Source organism: Accipiter gentilis, chromosome 14 (genome assembly GCF_929443795.1).
Source record: "Accipiter gentilis chromosome 14, bAccGen1.1, whole genome shotgun sequence".
NCBI lineage: Eukaryota > Metazoa > Chordata > Aves > Accipitriformes > Accipitridae > Astur > Astur gentilis.
This window is the reverse complement of record NC_064893.1, coordinates 2,160,750-2,175,885: the sequence shown is the minus strand read 5'-3', so window position 1 is coordinate 2,175,885 and position 15,136 is coordinate 2,160,750. Positions and strand designations below refer to the sequence as shown.

At 40.4% G+C, this 15,136-nt stretch overlaps 1 protein-coding gene across 4 annotated transcripts in view; it reads right to left on the bottom strand.

Moving 5' to 3' along the window:
- The window catches only part of PDE1C (phosphodiesterase 1C), a 360,443-nt gene that overhangs the window by 297,700 nt on the left and 47,607 nt on the right, over window positions 1-15,136 (bottom strand). For all 4 annotated transcript variants that reach the window (XM_049817292.1, XM_049817291.1, XM_049817293.1 and 1 more), the window contains exon 3: window positions 11,938-12,109. In XM_049817292.1, the coding sequence (XP_049673249.1) occupies window positions 11,938-12,109 (172 nt within the window). The remainder of the gene's footprint in view (window positions 1-11,937; window positions 12,110-15,136) is intronic.

Here is a 15,136-nt window from a genome sequence, read left to right as displayed (position 1 = left end):
AAAAAAAAAAAAAAAAGAACTTTTTCTTATGTTTGAATGGTATTTCCTGTATTTTGGTTTTTGCCCTCTGTCTCTTGTCCTGTCACTGGGCACTACTGAGAAGAGTGTGGCCCCATCTTGTGCACTCCCTTCCATCAGGTATTTAGATTGATAAGCTTCCCCCAAGCCTTCTCTCCTCCAGGGTGAACAGTCCCAGCCCTCCTGGCTCCCCTTCTATGTCAGATGCTCCAGCCTCCTAATCTTCTCCATGGTCCTTTGCTGGACTCTTTCCAGTATGCCCCTGTCTCTCTTGCACTAGGGAATCCAGAACTGGGCCCAGCACTCCACATGTGGCCTAACCAGTGCTGAGCAGAGAGGAAGATGGACCTGCTGGTGACACTCTTCCTAATGCTACCCAGGATGCTGTTGGCCTTCTTTGCTGCAAGGTCATATTGCTGGCTCATGGTCGAAGTTGTTGTCCACCAGGACTCCCAGCTTCTTCTCAGCAAAGCTGCTTTCCAGTCAGTCAGCCCCCAGCACATACTGGGGCATGGGGTTTTTCGCCACCACGGTGCAGGACTTCGTACTTCCTCTTGCTGAACTGCATGAGGCTCCTGTCAGCCCAGTTCTCCAGCCTGTGGAGGTCCCTCTGGGTGGCTGCACACCCACCTGGTCTACCAACCACACCCCCTGTTTTGGGTTTTTTTCATCTACAGACTTGCTGAGAGTGCACTGTGCCCCATCACCCAGGTCATTAATGTTAAACAGCATAAACCATAGTTGTATAAGCCATAGCACAGCCATGCTGGGGAAAGGCCGGGGGAGGGGGGGAATCTATCTGTGTAAAATATATTGAGTCAATTTGCGCTATTATAAAATTTTCATTAATTATTGTACAACTGCTTCAAAAAGAATGACATGTAGAATATGATGAATATGAGTTTAACCTCACTTCAATTCAGAAAAAAATTAAATTAGTTTGAAAAACAGAGAGCAATACGGCTGGTATTCTGCTGCAGCACAAAACTAAGGAGCCTGTATTCTGTTGATACCAATCAGTAATTTTTGTAAGAAATTAGGACAGTTTTGGTAGCAGAAGAGCTGATATGTCAGGATAACACAATGATTTATATTATATAATGAATTATAAAACAAAAAAGCAATAAGTACATTTTTTTTCTGAGAACCAATGCAATGAGCAAATATGTAAAGCCCAAGCAACATGAACAAAACCTACATGTCAGGTCATGGCTTGCCAACGCCAGCCTCAGATGCTTGGAAAGTGCCTTGGCTGCACTAGTATCAGCATTAAAGCAGTGGAGAAAAAAAGGAAACTGTTAAAGGCTGTACTGATTCAAAGTCTGCAAGCTTCATGGAGTTTTTTTGAAAGCCAGTGGGCATTGTCTCCCATTCTCAGATGGGAATGTGCTGTATCTAGCCCAGGCCACTTTGATTAACATATTATTCAACAGCATTGCTCATGATTCAGCAAAAACACTGTCCTGGTTTCATCTGGGATAGAGTTAACTGTCTTCCTAGTAGCTGGTACAGTGCTATGCTTTGAGTTCAGCATGCGAAGAATGTTGATAACACTGATGTTTTCAGTTGTTGCTCAGTAGTGTTTAGACTAAAGTCAAGGACTTTTCAGCTTCTCATGCCCAGCCAGGGCACAAGAAGTTGGCACAGGACACAACCAGGGCACCTGACCCAAACTGGCCAACGGTGTATTCCATACCATGGGACGTCCCATATAGTATAGGAACTGGGAGGTGGGGGGCAGGGAATGGCAGCTCGGGGACTGGCTCGGTGTCAGTCAGCGGGTGGTGAGCAATTGCCCTGCGATCATTTGTACATTCCAATCCTTTTATTACTACTGTTGTCATTTTATTAGTGTTATCATTATCATTATTAGTTTCTTCTTTTCTGTTCCATTAAACCGTTCTTATCTCAACCCAGAAGTTTTGCTTTTTTTTTTTTCCTGATTTCCTCCCCCATCCCACTGGATGGGGGGAGTGAGTGAGAGGCTGCGTGGTGCTTAGTTGCTGGCTGGGGTTAAACCACGACAAACATTCTACTAAGTTTATCAGATTTGTAACATTAATCAGCATATACGCAAGTGTCAGTGCACAAGAACTGTTTTGAAATATCAAGCCACATACTCAGCTGCAGTAAATCACCACAACTCCACAGAAGTCAACTGAGTTTTATGCCAATTTACACCAAATTTGGCCCACTGTATTTACACTACTACACTCTGTAATTCTTTTACACAAGTACTGCAGACACTGCAGATAATTATGAGCAACTTTAAACAATTTAGGAAGCCGAGAAACCCTCAAAAGGAGGTACAGTGCCATAAGAGGAATACAATTTTCTCAACATCTTCAGAACGAATCTGAATATTACTTTATTATGAATTATACTGCTTGGAATTAGGGCAGACTTAATTCTAACTGCTACAAGCAGCTGGAAGGATAACAAGCATCTTTTTGATTCAGGAGCAGATACTATTGTTGACAATTATAAGACAAAAATCAATCTTGAGGTTTCTAAGTACTGGAAATAGAAATGTTATCTTCATCTTGGAAACTGCAACTACAGATGCTCGCACTGATCTAAATGCTGCTTGTGCGCATCATTTAAGAGGAAGGAAAATAAGCTTCTGATAGTTTTCCTTTTTACAATAAACACTCTTCAGTAGCTCTCATTTAAAAGAAACAGAAAATTCAGGTCTAGTCCTTTTTCAGCTGAGCTCAGAGCTCCGACAAGGAACTGCAAGTGCTCACATGAAAGAAGAGACAGATCAAAGGAACATACATAATGGAAGGAAGCCCTGGGCATAAATGGGGACCCAAAGCCCACATTCCTAGGTCAATTTCCACACCTCAGAATGAAGGCCTTTCCACCAAAAGAAGACACAAGATTGCTTTTTGCCCGAGTAAGAGCAGCACTGACAGCAAATTTAAACTGCAGGCCTGGTTTCAAAACAACCTGAGTAAATTTATAAAGTTTAGATCAATTTATAAAGTTCACATGGAAACCAAGTAACACATGATAGTTTTAGCAGTCTTGCTGTGAACACTTCAGTAGATTCAGATCCAAAAATTATTGGAACTAAAAATAAATGTCCCAATCTGCAAACCACAGACACAGTGGCTCTGACATCAGCAAGTGCTGAGTACTCAGATGGATAGTGTGATAATTTCCAAATGAGACCTTTCTATTACATAAAATAGTTTCCTGAAATTGCCAGCAGGCAGCTTAACATGCAGAAACCAGATAAAGAACAGCCATTAGCAAGTTATGTGGGTAAGGGGTGTTGACAGTTCACAGCAGCTTTACTTACCTAGATGTTGCTATATATCTGCAAAGTCACTGGTAGGCTGGGCTGCGAATTTCTGGCAAAAGAATTTCCAGCAAAATACAGCAGTTACCAAAAATCATTTTGCATGGGGAGGCAAACTAGACAAAACATTCACCAGAAAGCACAGAGTCAAAAGAGAGAGACACACAGCAGGAGGTGCAAACAGGGGACTCCAAGTAACCCATAGCCTGATATTAATAGCATTCCCGTGGGAATCAACAATTCAATCCATTGGATGCATGACACCTGCAACAGGTATGGGGATTTCCAATGTGTCCCAGGTAAATGTTTAACATAGACTCTCTCTTAGCCTTCATGAAAAAAATAAATCTCAAATTTGTATTTCAATGCATAAACGGCTAGTGTTTTCCCAAGACAGATCACAGTTTTCTCTCCAGATCTGATTGTCATACTCAATTAACTGGAGCTAAGTATCCCTTTTTCCTGCTCCATCAAAGCTCTTCACATTAAGAAGAAATGCAGGATGTTAGCGAAGATTAAGCTCTTATCCATCAGCCTTAAGATTATTTTGGGTAATTTCATGATTGCTATTGTTGTTATTCACTTCAAAATATTCCTGAACTCCTACTTGCAGGTTTTGTGGTCTCAAAACCAAACCAGATCTGTCCCTGATCGGATCTGATCCGGAGAACATTTTATCACATCCTTTAGGAAAGCATCATAGTATAACATACCACTTAACTTCACTGCCATCAGCCAGCCATTTAAAAGGAGATGAAACTGTATAGGAATTTCCTTCAAGTGCCTTTTTAATGCTTCTTGCTTATACAAATTAAAGAACTCAAGATAAAGCTTCAGCAATTGATTAGTCAAAGACTTTTATCTCAGCTCATCACACTCTCTCTGACTGCCAAGAGTAAGAAAGCCACTATCCCATTTTCTCATTGGGAATGAAATATATACCATGACAGTCTTAATTCAATAACAGGATGAGCAACTTATGGCCCACAGGACTAGCACAGACTGCCAGGACAATAAATCTGTTCCTGAGCCCTCATTCCCCTCCCTTCCTCCCAAGTGCCCTTCAAGGGCAGGCTGCAGGCTGGAGGAATAGGCCAGGTGGCCACCAGACCCTTTCCAGTGCTATTTTGCCTGAAAGCCCAGCTGCTCCTTCCCATTGGGTGACACTCCATGACAGTCAGTTCACATCAGGAAACCCTGGGCCTCTGCATGGTCACAGAAGGACCACACTGGGTGTCACCACATGGCATGAGGGGAGAAGGTCATGGCATACAATTCACTTAATCTACCAGAATAAGATATATGGTCCACTCCACCAGGGTGATTAGACATGTTTTATAGCATAATAGTAGTGACAATAATACCTTTCATTAGCATGTTATAGTACTCAAAGCTGCAGCACAAACTATGGTTTCTTATGTGTTTGTGCTTTACGTCTTTCCTACCTTCCCCATAGCAACACATTCTGTTACCTACTGTGTCTCCTGCTGCTCTGCTCTCCTTGGGCTTCTCCTCCAAATGTTGCCCTGCCTGCTTGTGTGGTCACATATGGCACCTCATTCACAGCTACAGATGTGCTGATTAGCTAGGAAGTATGTTAGCACTGGTCAGCCAGACAGCAACTCTCAGAAGTCAGCTTTTCTCTCTCCTATCCATTCCTTCAGTGGAACCCTTTTTTATCCTGCTACCAGTTTTCACAAAATAGATAGGAACTAAATACCCTTGAGAGGTCTACCATTCTGTTAAGCTACTGGTCAAGTTCAGCTATGTTTAAGAAGTTAATGGGAAGGCTGACTAAGAGATATACAGCGATTTCCTTAGGAAAAGGATAGCCAGTTTTCCTTAGGAAACCAGGCTAAAAATTATGTCAACAGGAATTGCAAGGCATCCCAGTTTGATATTAGTATGTAGAGACTATTAATCTCTCATGCTGGAGATAACTAAATAGTGCATTATTAAACGATTCCTTATCAGAATAAAGGCTATCCTTAAATTAATGTCTTTTCCTATGTACAACTCCCTGCCCATATACAATTTCTTCTGTAAACCTGCAAGGAAGACTGGGTGTCCTGGTTTCAGCTGGGATAGAGTTAACTGTCTTCCTAGTAGCTGGTACAGTGCTATGTTTTGAGTTCAGCATGCGAAGAATGTTGATAACACTGATGTTTTCAGTTGTTGCTCAGTAGTGTTTAGACTATAGTCAAGGATTTTTCAGCTTCTCATGCCCAGCCAGGGCACAAGAAGTTGGCACAGGACACAACCAGGGCACCTGACCCAAACTGGCCAACAGTGTATTCCATACCATGTGACGTCCCATCTAGTTTAGGAACTGGGAAGCGGAGGGGGGGCAGGGAATCGCTGCTGGGGGACTGGCGGGGTGTCGGTCGGCGGGTGGTGAGCAGTTGCCTTGCGCATCACTTGTACATTCCAATCCTTTTATTACTACTGTTGTCATTTTATTAGTGTTATCATTATCATTATTAGTTTCTTTTTTTCTGTTCTATTACATCGTTCTTATCTCAACCCAGGAGTTTTGCTTTTTTTTTCCTGATTTCCTCCCCCATCCCACTGGATGGGGGGGAGTGAGTGAGCGGCTGCGTGGTGCTTGGTTGCTGGCTGGGGTTAAACCACGACACTGGGCTAGCAACTTCAGTAAGCCAAGCAACTAATCACAGCCCCTGGAACAGCCCTGTATACCCAGAAGTGCCGCACAGACATTTGAGACTCATATGGTTGTACAGGTATACCACATCTGGATTTAAAAAATATGTTCGTCCTCTGTGTGTGGTGGGGTACTGTAGTCCATGTCAAGGACTGGGGGTGATCTGTATGCTTACAAAACCAGAACTGGAAGCCTTGCACAGCTGCAAAACAAATGGTCAGAGTTCATTATGGTACAAGATTCAGGTGACATACATCAGGCAGAGAAGTGTGGTCAAGGACAGCCATTGGGCAGTCCTCAAAGCAGGACTTCTTTACTACCAGGACCTTGTTTATTCATGGAGCTTCAGCTCAAACTCTCATTCCCATTTTGGAAGTGGATTTGTTCCCTGCCTTTCAGAGGCACAGCTCTGTTAGGACACCCCACAGTCCATCTGAATTTCTCAACTTGGGTCTTTTGATGCATCTGATATTTACAGGGACAGAATCTCTGGCTTTGCTTGTCATCAATAATACATCTATTCCATGAAGAACAAGAAGACTGTGATATCACAAAAAAAAAAAAAAAACAACAACCAAAAACGAACGAGAGAGAAGTCCGTTTCCCTTTCAACTGCCTGAAAAAAACACCTTCCTCTTGGACCTGTGTGGATATACGCAAAGAGAGAGAGAGAATGCAGCCTTTGAACAGTAACTGGTATAAATCTTTCTCCTCTGATCATTCCCCCTCTGACTCATAAATCTCAATCTACCAAGAAATGAGTGCATAGCTCTCACAAAGCATGACATGCACCTAGAAGAAAGGCACAATTAAAAGAAGAGAGAAGAGACACAAATGATTTGGGGGCCAGTTCCTTAATGAACAGAACACTTTTCACTTCTTATTCATCATAATGAGTATCAATAAACAACAGGAATAAGCAAGAGGTTTGAATACAACATCGATGAATTTAAGTTTAATGCAAGTACAGTGCCTTATAGTAAGTCTGGATTGATAAAGATGTTGAGAAAGGTGGTTTTCAGAGAGACTGCTTACATTTTAATGTTTAGTGAGACCTGAATCTGCAGTAGATGGGTATAAAAACCAATGAGAAAGTGTCTTTTTTTTTTTTTTTTAAGATAAGTTAGGGCAAGTGAGATTCATCTTTTAAAAAAAAAAAAAAAAAAAAAAAAGAAGAAAATCCAAATAAAAAAAGGCAATAAACAAATACTGACACCCAGAAGGAAAGGCGGGCTTTATTCTACTCCACAACTAGCCCTCAACTCCTGTTCTTCTGCGGTCATGGTCACAGCTCTCCCGCACAGCATCACCTCCCTCTCTCATTTTCAGACCTCACATACTAGCTTAGGTAGCTACAGCCAACCTTTCGTGCTGCCCAGAGTCTCAAAACGTGAGAGGTGGTAAAGGAGCCCTGCAGGTCCCTCTTCACCATGTAACCGGAGATGGGCTCTTGCTATGACTCAGGCAAGGCAGGGGGAAGGCTGGCTTATACCCCTTATTCCCATTGATGCCACCTTGACCCACACAATTGAGGCTCATGGGCTGACTCCCAGCACGTGGTGCTGTGACTGAAGTTTTCACATTTGGAGCAATGCAGCATCACCTCCATCCTGTAGATCAAATGGCCAGTAGCTGGCATGAGCAAGAGTTTACATCACTCACAACCAAACCAGAAATACAAGAAGATTAGCTGCCAGTGTGATTTAAGACTTCCAAAGCCAAACAGAAGCAGACAAGGAAAGGAAAGCAAAGCAAACCATCCTTGGAAAGATAAAGAAACTTTGCAGCTGACATAGGAAAAGCAGCTGTTAAGTTAAGCAGGGATGTTACCAGTCTCAAGCTAAAAGCTGGAAGTATTTTGAAAGGTGATGGCAATTAAGAACCCATGCAAGTCTTGAGCTTAAAAACTCTCTGACCTTGAAGGAACTGAATCTGCCTTTCTGGTTGCCAGGACATAAGAGCCTTGGTAACAGATGATAGATATCACTTCCTAGTTCAAGTATAGCTACATAGGCATCCAGTAAGGCTTGTCTGGTACAGGACAGAGGGTCTTTGCCACATCTGCTGACTGTTCAGCTACCTGCTACCCTGATTAATTACTTTGGAAACCCTCATGCCCCAAGCCCCCACGTGCTAGATAGAGCCAGCCGGACTACTCCATGATTCCAGACCAACTTTAACTGTCACACAGGCCCTGGACCAGGATGGGAGGCTGCAGTGAGCATTCTGTCTCAGATGAGCATCTCCACTCTTCCCTAGATGTCTCAGTCACCTTGTACCATGGGATCTCTCCTGCCACAAGATCCAGCACAGCCATTACATCCCATGAGCACCGCCACAGTCATATACCCCAATGCAGTGTCCCAGGTCTCTGGACTCAAAGTTACAGTCCATCTCTCCCGTACATCAAAACTAAACAAGTCTAGGAGAAATGATGACATCTTGGACACATCAAATTTTCAGCTGGAGCAGTACCACCCTGGTGACTTGATTCACTCCAGGCACAGTCTGGGGACAAATGCAGCGGTTTCATATCCTCCAACATAAAGCACTTCCACAAACTTGTCTCTTGTTTCTCTGCTCCCCCTGGTGGGTGCCAGCCCAGAATTATCAAAATGCCTGCTTGGGTAGCACTGCCAGGGAGCAGCACACAGAAGCTAAAGCACGCTGTAAAGTATTACACAATCTCCTTAATTACCACTGTTAATTCTTACCAATACCAATAGCACCACTGCTCATTATAGGAACGAAGCAGATCAAAAAAGCAGATCTAGGAAGAGAGTTTCTGAATTAGAGACTTCAGTGTCAGCAACCACTGACATCTCCAGCCAGTAACCAGATCGTGCAGCCCTGACAAGGCCGTACACCCACCACCTAATATTCCTGGGCATCAATCCACAGCCACTGCCAGCAACTGTACATACATGGATGCTGATCCATGCACAGCTATTCAAAAAGAAAGTGATCACAGCTTCTGTAATTGTGAACTTGCATATTTGTGCAAAGAAAGATAGTGGATATATCAGATTTGTTGCATAAATTGTGGGCCAAGAAGCTAATCACTTCAGTGTGTCTAATTATATTTTTTCCCTTGTCAAAAGGGGATAATCCACCATTCTCCATATTTCACTGTATTTTCAAATGTAATTCAAACTGGGGCCTCCCCTGCCTTTACTAGACAAATAGACTAAATGCCAGTAAGAATGGATTTTAAATCTATATTTTAAGCACTGGAGTAGTATAACTAGTCAAGACACAAAACTACTTATAACTGCTTGCTCAGTACAATACTGCAAACAAGATGATACTACAAACACATTCAATTCTCTCTTTAAAAAGGTATTCAGCCTTGTTTAGACCAATCTTGTGCTTGTTCTTGGTATCTTCAGAAAAGAGATAGTAAAATAATTGTATGAGAAAATCAAGACTCATCAGAACACCTTTTAATTAGGGAGAGATCATGCACTATACTTATTCAGAGTGTAGAGAAGGGCTTGGTTTCATTTGGGTTTTGCTTTACATCTTAAAGATGGATTATTACTGCAGGAAAAGTACAACTGAAATGACTGAAATAATCACATTCCCCCCTTTATGTTTAAATGCATTTCAAGCTCACATCTAGAAGTTGAACAAAATCAAATATAGATCTCTTCCTAATTTTCCAAGCTACAGAACAATAAGTACCGCACAGTAGAAAACAAGATCTAATACAAGAGGTGGCAATTGGGATTTCATGCTGCTTATATGTATTCACATAAAAAGATATGAAATCACAAGCAAGTGTGACTCATTTGACACTGGAGAGACATTTTCTTTTTAACCATGCATGAAAGGGATAGTTTTGCCATACACTGCTCTAACAGCAGTGAATCAGAACTAGTAAAGGAGTCACTGCATTTTACAGTTTGTAGCAGTCACATTCGAAAACAAGGCCTGGTTTTTCTCTCCAAAATCAGATCATACAAGCCCAACATCACCCCACACACCCCCTGAGCTTTAGCCACCAGATTCCCAATTAAGACATGCTGGACTGAACAACTTGTAAAGCACATTTCATTCCCCAAAAGGCAACAGGGTAGCAAGATCTTCCACTAGTGTCTAATAAACAAGAAACAAGGAAAGCCCATGCTTACCAGGCAATCGCATGCACTCAGACACACCAGTCAAACTGTCACGGAAGCACTTGAAGATCACAACCCACAGAAGACTTTGATGAATCAAACATGCAACCCATCATACAAAAGATGCTACTGCCCTCCTGAGCCCTAGTTTGCACCATAATATCAACAAGATTCCAAACTGAATAAAAACACCACAGTGTTTTTATTTTCTCATGTCTTTAGACAGTAATTGCAATGTACTCTCTTATCTTCCATTCCCCTCCATAGCTCAAGCACACAGGGGAGTTCCTTTCTTTATGAAACTAGACAATTAAGATTTACTTTGTAACAATAATTTGTTTGGATTTCCATCTATAAAAACGCCACATTGTACAGTAATTTCTATACTGGTGAAAAACAAAGGTTCTGTAATGTTTATAAAGCCATTTAAACTGCATTAGCAAAACTATTTTGCTAAATTACATTTTCCAACTCATCAGTCCTTATTATGCTATATACAAGCTTACTTCTTCAAAGAGTTACCCGTACTCACATAATCAAATCAAGCCATTTGAAATGCTGTGACATTATTTTGTCATATAAAATGGTTGACATTATCTTGACGATAGAAATGTAAGGATTGCAGCTACCCAGAATTTGTTATGAGAAGTGAAAGCTGAAAAAGAGTTCAATCTCTTGAAATTATACATTTTAAATATCACAAACACAAAGACACAAAGTGTTTAAAAGCCATTAAATATTACGGGTCATCATAAAAGGAGGATCCAGGTTCTGAAACACTTGTCCTGAATAATTTCAATAGAAATACTAAAGAATGAAAATGTGCTATGGAATTACAGGGTTTATTTATATAGACTGACAAATTCACTTTATGGTAGTATGTTTTTAAATGTCAAGCAGTATAGACAAGACATCTGAAATTACCACCTAATATAATGACTTAAATAAGTGCCTTCAAAATAATGATTATATGAAGACTGAAATAAGTTTGACAGACTGAGGTATAATAAAAAAATCACTGTAGTCAAGAGAAATTTATCCAAAGCAAAAACCATTTTATGTTTGCACACATGTATGTTTACTATAAAAGTGGAACATAGTTTTTCAACAAAAACAAAAAAAATGCTCGAAAAACACTTGGAAAAATCCATTCTGCCACTCACTTCACTTTTGCTGGGCATGCCAATTTTCACATTTTGGTCAAAGATCACACAGCTTACCTCACTTTGAGAAAATTATTTTCAGAAAAACATGCCTCCAAGAAACATCTGACAACTGTACATCCACGTGATTAAATAAGAGAAAGGAAAACCCACTAATAGATATATCACACACTTTACAACAGCAGCAATCGCTTGCTTGCAAGCCCCTGGCCAGAATCCTTGTCCTTGATAAAATAAATTAATGCTAGACAGTCCTCAAGACATCACATCAACAGAAAAAGGTTTAGCTCTCTTTTTGCATCAACAAAGCACATCATCTGACCTAAAGTGCAAGTCTTTATCACTAAACCACTTTCAAATGAAACAGTACCAACCTTCAAAGACATCTTCATATAATGAGCTGTCTTTGCTGACCACTTTGACTAGGTACAGACTTTATATCTGTCTAGTTCATAATCTTTTAGGAAGGCTAATGAGGTCTGAGAAGTAAAAGACAAGTCCAATCAGTATTATTTATGGACCTCTTTTTTCACTGTTATTCAGTACAGATACGCAGCACTGAGGAATCCTTCAGTATTGATTTCTCCCACCAAACCCACTCTGCAGACTTAATCATAAAAAGATATCCTCTGAAGGATAAACAAAGTAAACTCATATCCGTCAGACCTGAAAGATGTTTTCACCAATGCCTCAGGACTGTCCACCGGTGGTAGTTCATCTGCTAAGATTTCTTCAGGGGGTCTAGGGTCACCAATGATGGTTGGCTTTGGCCTTTCCTTGAGGTTGCCGGTCAGACCACCAATAATGGTGTTCCACAAGCAGTTTTGTGATTTAGACCCTGCAAAACCAGAGAATAAGGAAAATAAATTCATGGGAGTATTGTTGTCTCTCAGCAGTCTGGAAAACAAAGATAGTCTGTTATCTTTTTACCTCTGCATCACCACCAGTTTGGGATTAAGCCTGAAAACCTGAAATAAAGCTCAAAGTGGAAATAAGCACTAACCTTCAGGTCATTCCAAATCCAAGACCATAATGCTTCCCATAAAAAGACTTGATTACAGAACAGGGAGTTTTCACATCTCAATAAAAACCATCCTCTCCACATTATACTTAATTTATAGCTTAGCATGTATTGATGTGACTGTATTTTAAGCCAAAGAACTAACCAAAAAAAAAGAGTACCAAATCAATACAATATCAATCATTGAGTTTCTTAAACTAAAGTTAATAGTGCTTAAATTACAGATTTAAGATATCACTGAAGGACTAGTATCAGGAAACATATTTTTCTGTTGAAATTTCAACTTTTCTCAGTAGACATTCAAATGCCAAAATATTTCTATGGTGATCTTTTTACATTTATTTAGAAATGTAACCATGCCTCTTGCATGTCATTCAGAGAACCCATCCTCATCTGTAAGTCTAGTTCCACTGACAAAATACAATTAGCGCCCTTCAATCAGATCTCCTCCCCACCTTTGAAGAAGAGAATACATGACTTACAGTTCATAAAATTTAACTATCTGTTTCATATTTCCAAAAATTTCCAAATGGCTTCTAAATAAATTAGGCACTTCTGAAAATCCCAGTGATACTACCATACTGAACACCTGTGTCACATTCTAACTTCAAGTATTACAGAATATACATGGGTGAGTTAGCAGATCCCAAGAAGAAGAGCTAAGTACTGACATACTCATTATTTCAGTTAAGAGACTTCTCACAACAGAGGTGCAGCAAACATTAATCTTACTGGATTCCAAAGTAATAAGATGTACCAACTCTGCTAGCAGCCATTCTCCATGGGCTTTTTATCATTATGCAAAATGAAAAAAAATAATTCTGATAAATGGGTATTTCTGAAGTCAGCAACTGATTTTATGATAGACTGTACAGGTAAGATTTTCAAATATTTTCCCAGCAATTAGACTTAATTATCCAGTAGACACCATTAAGAAGCGAATAGCAGACCTAACACATGGATTAAGGTTGACTTTTTGTTGCAGTACACAGTAAGTACATAACAGGAAATCAAATAGAAGAGTTGTTATCCCATGTCTCCTGAGAATATATCATGAGAAACTACCCTGTTAGAAGCAGCAATATCTGCTGCTACAGACAGGTGATGGCAGCCTTATTTTGCTGCTTGTCTTAAACGCCTTGTTTTCACACAGCCTAAATGGTGCAAAGACAGAAGATCAGCAAGAATCTTCATCTACCTTCTCCAGTACAAAATAATTTTCAGACTATTTCCCAGCTAATCAGGAAAGCTTCATACTCATAGGCTTCTCTGCTTTTAATTGTCAGCAGCTATTTAACATACAAGAACTGTATTTACCCAGATGTACACGTAGCCTTGATGTCCTATGCTGCGTTCTGCGCTACAATAGTTAGAAAAATTATTTCTCACACCAGGTAGTCCAAAGCCAAGTAATGTCTACACAATGGCTGCAGAAATAAATGCAACATCAATACATCTTTATAATTCAAGGACTTGCAATGTTATGGCAATACCACTGTTTCTGTTCTTTAGACCACCACACAAAATTCCCCAAATCTCTTCATTTTACTTGAAAAGGTAAGCATTTGTTTTCCCATTCTGTAAGGGGAAATATAAAGAATGTAAGAGCTTTAAATTATCTAACCATACAGGCCACCTGTGATAGAGCCAAAAATACTATGATTACCTATTATTTGTTGAGGACCATTTCTTTTGCAAAAGTATGGCATACTCAGCACAGCTGGAATCAGAAGTTTATTCATCAACAAAGAAAAATAAGTTGCCAACCAGCCATACAGGCTGCACACTAAGACAGGAGAGCACGACACCAAGACTTGTAGAAAAAAAGTTGCTGTGCGCTATTAAAATTATATTTTGTGGAAGAGAGCGTCTCTGAAGCCACTTTTGTAATTTTGAGGTTTTCCCCTAGAATTACTCCAAGGAATCTGCTGAGCTTCCCAAACCACCACCTTCTCCCTATTTCCTCAGCTCTGCTCTTTCTTTTATTCCACAAGCCCTCCAGCTTGTCAGGCATAGTACAACTCCATGGTCCAGGAAAAAGACAAATTAGCCTTTTTCTGCACTTAATAGATACAATTAAGTAGCTCACTGTTTGCACTAGCACTGAAAACCAGCAGTGACAGGTTAACTAGTTGCCACTGAAAACCACATAATCACTCAAATCAAACCTTTTTTTTCTTTCTTTTTCCTTAAAAAAAAAACAACAGTGCAAGAAAAAAAAGCACTTACTTCAGTGTATACAGTTTTTGTCCCTATGTTCTCTGCACATACATCCTTATCTTTTCCTCCAGCATGGATATCCATCCCATGCAGCTTGCCTCTGGGATTAGATCTAGGCTATAGACCCAGATCTACCTGGCTCTTCTGAAGATCAATAGCAGCAAATCAGCCAACTAACGTTAATTAACCAACTTCACTAGAGCAATGAAATGCCATGCCCACCTGTTCTAATCAGTGTTCAGCCTGCCCACAGCTATGCTCTGGTCAAGGGCATTCAGCAAATGATTGTTTTACTTAACAGGCCTGCCTGAGCAAATACCAGCCAGGAGCTTCCAGCTGCCTGAAATGCTGAAAGCTTGATGAATTTAAATCCCCACAAAGACTGATGGTACAGTGGTACTTGTAGCAAGATGACTTAGTGAGATACCAGGCACATTAATGGCTGCTAAAGGCAGGAGTAACCTCTTAAATACAAAGTCTCCTAAATGGACTGAAATTTGACATTCAAGAGTATGGGAGATCGGGTAGCCCTAGCATTGGAATGAATAACACTTAACTCAATTTTAATTTCAAATCTTTGTGAATAAATGTAAACATTTGCAAAAATGCTTCTCCCTTATTTTA